The sequence below is a fragment of the Lactuca saligna genome, chromosome 8 (assembly GCF_052625555.1).
Source record: "Lactuca saligna cultivar CGN05327 chromosome 8, ASM5262555v1, whole genome shotgun sequence".
Taxonomy (NCBI): domain Eukaryota; kingdom Viridiplantae; phylum Streptophyta; class Magnoliopsida; order Asterales; family Asteraceae; genus Lactuca; species Lactuca saligna.
Genome location: NC_136424.1, coordinates 79,787,326 through 79,797,644, shown reverse-complemented (window position 1 = coordinate 79,797,644; position 10,319 = coordinate 79,787,326). Strand labels below are relative to the sequence as shown.

Below are 10,319 nucleotides of genomic sequence, written 5' to 3'. Positions count from 1 at the left end.
CGGGATTTGTTTATTTGGTTTTGCTCTCTTACGATGTTTAAGGTTCATAAAGAGTTCTTGAAAGCCTCATTTCTTACCTTATGGTGGCATATTTGGCGGTTTTGGTAATGACTGCATTTTTGGTACAGAAATTCCTAAAAAAGAGTTTGTTGTTTGACCAAATTATTACTCAATCTTTTCTTTAGGATAATTTTAGGTGTCGTAGCTTGAGTTGCCTGATTACACAATCCAACTCTCGCTATCTCTTGCATGTAATTTTTTTGGGGTTTTGTCTAGCTTCTTGCTAGCTTAATAATATCTTTGCCGTTTGAAAAAAAAAAATAGAAAGAAATAAAATTCAAATATTACTATATGAACATATTAATGAAAATACGTCTTTACTTCTTTACTTGTAACACGAGACAAGTTAGGTATGAGCTAAAAATATGAATTTTTTTTATTGCAGCATTTGCTTTTAAAGTGTCAGAATCCCAGATTGATATGCATCTTATAAACACAAAACCGTAAATGCATTGATTTACATGCACTTATGGCAACAATGATCCACACCAGAAGTCAACAAAGTCAAACAACACCTGGAATCATACGTAACTTGTAAAATAAAACCTTACAGAACTGCAATGCTTGTGATTTTTGGATCTTGATTTGTGACACGAATCTTCTCCTTCTCCTCCTCGTTTTTAATTTGTTGCTTCTCAGAAACAACCACAAGATTCGCCTCCTCTTCTTGACCAGGATATGATCTTGCACTCCCGCGAACAAGATCTTTAATCACTGTTGTAAGTTGTTTGTCTTTCAACAGGGATTCCATTGTCACATGAACACCTGACAGATTTTTTAATTTATAAAAAAAAAAAAAAAAAAAAAAAAATTAGAAAATGATTTAGTTACGTTGTGAAAAAAGAAACCAGATTACACTTACGGAATCGCCAGTAATGTTTAGGATTTGTGGGATCATTGATCGTTTCCTCTGTTGCAGGGCGAGCTGTGTACGCTTCTTTTAGGGCTAATAAATCCTGACAAATAAAATGTTGGGATTATTTGAGGATTTAAAACAGATGAAATGACTGAATATTATATATACCTGTAGAGGGAAAATCGCCCACATGGATGGAGATTCAACATGCTGACGCAGCACAAAATATACTATTTCCGGAACACATTGCTTAGGTGGCAAACTGTCGGACCCCACCATGGTTTTGAAAAAAGAACGTCTTCTATCTTCATCTTCTTCCCACCATGCACGTAAGGTAGAACAATCATGGCATGATGGTGCACATACCTTCAACCAATATTATGATTTATGATTCAAAAAACACATACAAGTGTGTGTGTGTGTGTGTGTGTGTTTGAAGAACATACCGTCATATACCCATATTGAGAAGGAATACCAAACTCCAAATCAGATTCACTTGGCATGCGTTGAATACGTAATCCGATTAATCCAAGCTCGTGCATAACCTGGAACACAAATCCATTGGTGTTTAAAAAACATTAAAGAATTCAGGGAAAAAAGACGAAAGATGGATGCACATACAGGATGAACACAAGAAGGAATTAGGCCTAGATCTTCTCCACATGCTAGCATATCAGATGAGTTTAGAAGAGCAGGCAAAGTCTTCATAGCATTTTGGCGCCAAAGAGTCTCTTGTCGATTAAAATAGTAATCATAATACAATCTTCTAAAAATGTTTTTGCTACATCAAACATCAATTCAACAACCATGAAACCAAATTCAGATTCATTAACCAAAAAAATTGAAGATATAGAAGGTATGTATAGCTTACCTGTGTTCATCCAAATCCTTGAAACTTGATGTATCTTCCAGGTTAAAACGAGGATAAAAACTTGTAGCATCCTCGGGGTCTCTAATAAGCACCACATTCTGCCACAATAATAAAACATTTATTAAAACTTAGTAAATTAGAAGATTGATAAATCTTGATTATCCTACCTGAAGAAGATCAAAAAGACCACGGCGTAACTTGTCTTCACTTTCCAGCAACAATGACTTGTCAATTAGTGATTTAAGCTTCGCCACAATCTTTTTCTCTGTGTTGCAATCGTCCTTAAACTGTGATACCAGAGAATGTTATATATTATTATGAAAATGAAAATGATAGTATTATATTATTACTACTACCTCATAACGGCTTTTCTGATATTCATTCATGAAATGAGAGGCTAAAACTATCCAAGATGGTCCAAATTTTTCCTGAAAAAAGAAACAAACATATATCACATTTGTGGATTCAATTAAAATATGTCAAATTTAATACCTGTAAAAAGTCCTGAAGGATGTAGGGTTTGCATAAGCGGTCGAAGTCCCATATTCCCTCTTTTTCAAGCTCTTCCTATATTTGAAAATGTTCATTATTTATATCAAAACAGAAACAATTTTTTTTGTATAAAAATTAAATGTTGAAAATTTACCTGACTAAGAGGTATAGAAGGTCGAAATTTTCCAACTAGACCTGTAGTTGCATGTTCTGGAAGCTCCCAGATTCTAAAGAAACCCAAAATGTGATCTATCCTGTAGGCCGTGAAATAATTTGCCATCTGTCATCCCAAATTATTATTCAGTAGAAAATTTTAGGAATCAAATTTAATGATTTAAGTGTAAAATATGAAAGTGAGAAATTAACCTGTGATAAACGAGCACGCCACCAAGCATAGTTGTCTTTAGACATTTCCTCCCAATTGTAAGTTGGAAACCCCCAATTTTGTCCATTTTTATCAAAATAATCCGGTGGGGCCCCTGTGGAGGTGTTCATACGGAATAAATTTGGATTCACCCAAGTGTCTACACTGTTTCTATCAACCCCAATTGGGAGATCTCCTTTTAGGACCACTCCTTTCTCTTTTGCATATTCTGCTGCTTCTGATAACTGTGGATAAAAAGGAAGTAATGTAATATCAAGTTTCTTTCAGTTATAATAATGTGGAAATTCAATAAATCATATTAGTCATTACATGTATGATAAATTGATGAGCTTACTTGTAGGTGCAAATGGTATTGTATGTAATAATGGAAGGATATGATGTCATAATGGAAGCTGTCCTTGGACACGAGTTTTTCAAGCTGGTGAATTTATAATGTTAGAAGATCAGCAAAATAGGGATTTTATTAACTGTATTTAACTTAATTAGATTCTGTTATCACCTTATTTTTTGAAAACTGACTAAATGTGCCCCATTGGCTGTGGTCTGAAGTTTCAAAGAAATCCCGTAGGAAACAAAAGGCTGCATACGGTTTTAACCATTCCTGTCACATGCAAAAACAGATAACAAGAAAGTTGATCAAGAACAAGAAGTCAAGAAATGATGTGTTATTTTTTTTTTTTTCCAAAATCTTCGAAAGGTACCTCGTTCTCTGACAAGAACTTCTTGAAGGAAGTAGAATTTAGTATTGAATCTTTTTCCAAATCAAAAAGCTTTTTAGCAATTGAAAGTTTTGTAGTCATGGTAGCCTCATAATCTACATGCTGCAATATATTAAATTATCATAAATTACTATTATATAATAATATTATTACAACTCAGGTAGCTTGATGAAGGAAGAACTACCTTCCCATCAAGCTCTTTCATGGCTGTTTGTATCTCTTGCTGCAAAAAAAAAGACACATAGGCAGAGTATAAGGAAAATAATAATACATCATGTTTACACTAATATTATGTTAGATCATGTAAAAGAGTGAGACAAAAAGAATATAACAAACAAATATCCTGGAGATTATATGAAAAAGGTAGTAACACCTACATTGATGTCATCTGGCATATTTTTTGAAAGAGCCTGGAGTCTGAGGTATAACGGGTGCAATGCAAATACAGACAGAGAGCTGCACAACAAGGAAAACATATATTCCAAGATAGTGAATTCGACAAGATATAGCAATGTACTTTAATTTACAGTATTATACTTTGAAAAAAAAAAAACATGTTCTTCTATAGTCAGGTAGATTTTCAAAGTACAATGCCTTGATAAGAACAAAACTGTGAATAGAATGGTGTAAAAGAAAGAAATGAAAATAGGTTGCTATAATAAACAAATAAATGAAAGTATGTTGCTATTTATTGCATTAAGCCCGTTATAGCTTTCAGCTAACAAAAGATTCTTACCTGTATGGATATGAATCCCACCACATCTTGTGCACGGAAGTATCATTTATGGGCAAAAGCTGGAGTAAATGGAAGCCAGAGTCAACAGCCCAGTCAACAACTAGTTTTAGATCAAGAAACTCTCCAACTCCCACATCATCCTCTGACCTCACTGAAAACATGGGGATTGCCACACCAGCACCACGCCATGGCATTTCCTTAGTAAAAAAACATACCAGATTTAGTACAACAGATTTCATACATATGATTGAGATTAATAAAGTATAAAACATATCTTAAAGATCTTACTCGCATCATGCCATCTGATAGGACAATGTAATTTGGTCCACTGGCTGAGATGTCAACTATGAGCTCCCTATTCGAACCATATTCTAGAGAGAAGTTCCCGTTCTTCCCATATTTACAGTATTTGTATGTGAAAAAGGTGTTAAGGAAGATACATGAACTGAAAGATTATATAATTTGAGATTTTATACGGAAGCTTTAAAAATCTCATATGGAAAGGATATTTTAGAGGGAAAGCGCCCTTTGGTACTACACAGTCTCCTTCCCAAATAGATTCACCAACATAATTGAGTTTAAGTCCATCATTAACCTTCCATTTACCAAGCTCAGTTGAGCTGCCAATTACATATACCTGCAAAAAAAAAGGATCATATTTCATGTGAAAACTGTGTGAATCTATAAATCAATGGAGTAGTTGTATTGAGCAAGAAGACAATTACCGATGTTCCTTCAGCTATATTCGGACAGCATATCTTGAATTGGACAATCACTAAATCTGAAAACAGTCAACATTTTCAACATTGGATCAAGCTCAAGTTTAGGATCCAAATTCATATAGAATTAGTATCAAAGATTGATAACATGATAAGAATCAGAGTGATGAAAAAATATTACCTTCTTGATCCAGTTTATTCTTGATTGTGCCAAGTGGTTTCTCAATAGCTAATTTGCTACTGGTGCGAAATATGACATTCTTGAATGCACTTTTAGAAGGGAGACTATCACTACCATTCTGCATTTTTGGCATAACACCAAATTAAGGCCATGAATCTTCATATCCTATTAGTGGATAACTTGTGCACAAAATGAAAAGAGTCAGATAGAAGAGATGAACCTGCCAAAGATCATGAAGCTCCACTACTTTTCCATTTTCAACTCCATCAGGAAGCAACAATTTCCTCTTATTTCCAGCTTCCCATCTCAACACATTCCTCTCATCATCCACTACATAATAGTTGTACTCACTTTGAAACCCAGCTGGAACTGCTAAACTCCCACCCCATATAAGTGCATCACCTTCATGGAAAGGGGTCAACAGAAGTCCCTTCTTCACATTTCCAGAACCAAGAACTGGTTCAGAGCCACACACAACCAAACTCTGACCCCATTGAGTGTAATAGGGTATCCTGAATCTCACATTCACTGATACTAGAGGCTTGATCTCAGAAAACAACCCTAAATTCACCATTATCCTCTAATCTGAAACAAAACCCCCAGGTTAATTTCTCAAACTATAGGAGAAAGCAAATGAAGTTTTATTAATTTTGTTCCCAAATATGGAATTGTGGCAGTTTCTTACCAACCATAAAAGTTCATAAAACTTGAATACTTTGACTTGAACATGAAATAAAATCTAACACACATTGTAATCAGTTCACAATTTCACAATACTAATATACGATACAACCTAATCAACCCTCACGATACTGTATCCAGAAATACACAAATTCAATCACATGGAGACGCAAATGGGATTTTACACGGATGAAATTTTACGAAACTCGAGTGCAGTTCGAGAAATGGAGCAGAAAAACCTTATACAATGTTCACTATATCGAATGTCGCCATATCCATAGCATAAGGAGTTGGGATATACACAAATTCAATCAGAAAGTAATCAATATTGATGGTAACTTACTCTAAGAGATGAACACGTGAATGAATGATGTACCTTTGCTTGAAATGAGTGTCACTTGGTATGCAAGTCGGTTTGAGTGAATATCTGGAAGCCCAATTTCCGGAAGCAATTGAATATTGACCAAACAAACAAATGAAAAGAGAGATTGCACGCTCAAGTGGAAATTTTTTAGAAAAAAAAAAAAAAAAAAATGGCAGCCACAACGTGTGTGGGTTGCGAATTGTGAAGAAGATATTATGGCAAAAAGGAGAAAATGTGCAATAAAGGTGTTTTCACGGGAGAGTGACTGGGGGGAGGGGGAATGGGATCTGCATCTTCATGACTCATGTGGGAGTTTGCGCTCCTTTGAGACGTGTCTTGTTGAAAATAGGTGAGTGCATATCTTTTTGATATTATTATTTTCTCCCGATACTACTAAAATTTCCTAAAACATTTAATAAAATTGCGTACTATTTAAATTCTTGTGTATAAGTTATATGATATTTTAAATTTATATCAAATATCTTTTAGAATTAAATTTAAAAATAAAAAGGATATGATATACAGTTTTGGGATAATTCCAATTTTAGCAAGTGATCAACCAAATATAAAGAAGATGAGTGTTTAAAGTAAGGTTGTTTGTTAACCGCATCTATTTTATATCTATTTCTGCAACGAAATGAACCAGTCGTTTTTATAAAAACCGGTTAATCCAGTTAAATTGAATAAAAACACATGAAAATAAAACATTTTACATAACAAATTTTGATGGTGATTTTACATATATTTATATTCCTTTAAATTGAATAAAAATCATGACTTTTTGATGTAATCTAAAACTATATTTTGTCATGGTATTATATTTTATTTTTTTATGTATATAGATTGATATAAAATTTATGGTTATGTATTTTTTTTTTAATGTAGTTGGAGTGATCTACAATTTGTTTTTATGTGTACTTTTAGTGTTTAAACTTGTTTTTATGTGTATTTTTAATGTTTAAACTTGTTTTTGTATGTATTTTTTATGTTTGAGTTATATGTGTGCATGAAAATAAGAAAAAGAACATGAAAACTCAAGAAATCGGGTTGAACCGGAAAATCAATCATCATACCGATTCAACTAAAAAAATGATTTTTAAAACACTAGATAACCTTTAAATGAAAATATTCAAACCATTCTCATGTTATCTTTGATTGATTACTTTTAGCATATTTTATATTTTTATTTAGGATCTTGAATAATTATAGAACCCCACATTTTCTTAATATTAAGATGTAAGAATTATTTAATACTAAATGGTTTACCGGAAAGCAAAGAGATAATATGTATGTATCAAATTGATCGAACAACATATAATTGTCCTTTGAAAATTTACTATAAAAATTTTACTTATTTTTATAGAATGTTTTATGAAACTGAAAGTTTCTAAATACATATTTTTTATTTACAACTCATTATATAAGGGTTAATGTCATAAATACAATTAATAATGCACATTTTTTAGGTCATTTATTTTTTATTATATTTAATAAAAAAATGCATCTTTTTGGGATTTTATTACATTATTGGAACAGATTTCAACTTATAAAACTGATATTGAATCATATGTGGCTTCAATTATGGCATTTAATATGATAGAATTTGTTCATTTAAAGTTATATAACCGTTATAATAACCTAAAATATAAATATTGACCAAGCCTTAAATGACCAAAAAAACAAATAAACAAACAAAATCTATTGATTGTCATTTTATGTCATTAACTATTCTATTTATATTCTTTTTAATTTATGGTTTTAACTCTATATCTTTATATACTATTACGTGCAAGGTTGTCAAAATTAAGATCTTGTGTATGATCGTTTTCAAGTTTGCAAGATCGGAATCAAGATTTTAAGATCACACAAAAAATGACATGAAAAGGTAATTGATCGTATATAAAACTTTTTTCCATATTTCAAGATTAATGATATGCTTAACAGTAACAACTCACAACCTTCATGTTTTGCTTTAAATCTTTAACATGCTATTTGTTTTAACTAAAGAAATCAGTAACAATTATAAAACCACAATTTCTCACTCTCTCAAGGAAAAGGGCTTTACTCACAGCCTTCATGTTTTTTGCTTTGAATCTTTAACATGTTATTTATTTTAACTAAAGAAATCAATAACAATTAAAAACCACAATTTCTCTCTCTCAATGAAAAGGGCTTGAACTATCAAAGAAAAGAATCTATCATAAGGCTCACTTTTATTGTTGAGCTTGAATTGTTGAAGGAAAAAATTAATAACAATCTGAAGCTAAGAATTATACCATCAATGAGGGTAAAACATAAAAGAAGAAGAACAATTATAGGATTGTTGGTCATTTACGATTCACAAAACAATACAAGAATGAGGTTGTACTCGATTGACCTTTGCATAAGGACTAAGGAGACAATGACAACCGGTAAACAGGTAAAGATACTAAAAAACGAATTAAAATTTAGCAATTTTAATGGATTGTTAGGACAGATCGGATCCCAATCCTACGATCCTATCTATCATCTTGCATACAAAACTAGGTCTGACAATTCTCGATACAACCCTCGGTACGGCACGAGATAAACTAGAGTAGGTTGAGTTTTTTCAATCCATCAACCCGTTTATTAAACATTTCATATATGGGTTTATCAAAAAAAAACAAACGGGTTGACCCATCAACCCGTTTAGAATATATATATATATATATATATATATATATATATATATATATATATATATATATATATATATATATATATAGGGTTAGGTTCATTTGAGACCACCTATATTTTGTGAGACCATGAGACGCATTTTTTTTATTTTTTTTTATTTTTTTTAGTTAATTCATGTTCCAAAAATAATATTTAAAAAAAGAATTTTTTGATTTTTCCATTTATTTTGCATTTTAAAATTATTTTTAGAATATGTACAGTGTAATATTCTATTTAGAATATTTCACGTGTTTTTCAAAAAAAAAATAGAATTTTTTTTATTTTTTTTAGTTAATTCCAGTTCCGAAAATAATATTTAAAAAAAGAATTTTTAGATTTTTCCATTTATTTTACATTTTAAAATTATTTTTTAGAATATGTCAGTGTAATATTCTATTTAGAATATTTCACGTATTTTTCAAAAAAAAAACGGAATTTTTTTTATTTTTTTTTTATATATATTTTTTATTTTTTTTAGTTAATTCAAGTTCCGAAAACAATATTTAAAAAAAGAATTTTTGGATTTTTCCATTTATTTTGCATTTTAAAATTATTTTTAGATTTAGTCTCACGGTCTCACAAAATTAGAATGGTCTCAAATGAACCTGAACCTATATATATATATATATATATATATATATATATATATATATATATATATATATATATATATATATATCTTTACTATCTTATAAAAGAAATCTCACTATTTCTATAAATAAATTGAATATAATAATAATATTTTTTTAAGACGTACAAACCATTAAGCTAACAGTACAACAAACTATTAATATAATAATAATAACCTGAATCAGTCCACATTAAACCGACATTCCGTCGCCTTCAACATATTCAAATCCTTCTTATCTCCTACCTATCAGGCCAATTATCCGTCAGCATATGATTCAAGAAATCAGAGGTTCTCTGTGAATTATTTTACCTGATTTTTTCCATGAGAAGAAGGCAAAGCCTCCCCAAAATCCTTGAAGCATACCGTCAACCTAAGAGCTCCTCTCATATCCGACGCAGACACCCACCACGTCCCGATCGGTGAGTAGCCATCACCATCACAGCTAAATGTCGCTGCCCTTTGTTTCTCGCTAAAATGCTCCAAACCGTCGCCACCCTTCACAACCATCACAGCCCGACCATACTAAATTGTCGGTGTCATCATGACCTTCACCAAATCCAGAATGTCCTTCATTGTAACTCACCGTTTCCTACACCCTAAGATCTCTCAATCCCGTTTCCTCTTATCATATATTCATCTGTTCTCTATAAACTCATAAATGCTGGAAAAAAAATGGAAGTTAAAATCAAATGACCACCGTTAAATGCCATCATCCTCCTCCTTTCTTATTTGTACTTGAAACAAAAAGAAGCTCTGATTTCAGATATCACGTAACACATTTCTTAATTTACTTTTTTGCAATCGAATCGATGATGGTGCTACTTCGAATATCTAACATCGAGTATCATTTTTTCACCTAGATTTCTATGGTCCTGGGTCATAAAAGGTCAAAAACCTCACTATACCTTGGATTTGTTCAAGAATCTG

General features: G+C 31.6%; 1 protein-coding gene across 1 annotated transcript; it reads right to left on the bottom strand.

Annotated features, from left to right (window-relative positions):
* Positions 1-413: 413 nt before the first annotated feature.
* On the bottom strand, positions 414-6,384 carry DPE2 (disproportionating enzyme 2). Its single transcript, XM_078967928.1, has 23 exons — positions 6,077-6,384; positions 5,240-5,604; positions 5,020-5,137; positions 4,845-4,900; positions 4,629-4,756; positions 4,408-4,534; positions 4,120-4,316; positions 3,761-3,839; positions 3,568-3,606; positions 3,366-3,485; positions 3,164-3,265; positions 2,999-3,082; positions 2,646-2,888; positions 2,434-2,559; positions 2,280-2,354; positions 2,144-2,215; positions 1,955-2,074; positions 1,788-1,885; positions 1,538-1,697; positions 1,363-1,461; positions 1,085-1,282; positions 923-1,016; positions 414-825 (listed from the first exon to the last, which is right to left on the bottom strand). The coding sequence occupies exons 2-23, from the start codon at positions 5,591-5,593 to the stop codon at positions 608-610; spliced, it is 2,907 nt and encodes a 968-aa protein (XP_078824054.1). The 5' UTR covers positions 5,594-5,604; positions 6,077-6,384; the 3' UTR covers positions 414-607.
* Between the last annotated feature and the right edge of the window lie 3,935 nt (positions 6,385-10,319).

Coding starts and splice junctions, on each gene's coding strand:
- DPE2 (XM_078967928.1), bottom strand. CDS start 5,593: ATGGTGAATTTAGGGTTGTTTTCTGAGATCAAGCCTCTAGTATCAGTG. Junction 4,757..4,844: donor ATATAGCTGAAGGAACATCG/GTAATTGTCTTC, acceptor TTTTTTTTGCAG/GTATATGTAATTGGCAGCTC. Junction 1,886..1,954: donor GTCTTTTTGATCTTCTTCAG/GTAGGATAATCA, acceptor TTATTGTGGCAG/AATGTGGTGCTTATTAGAGA.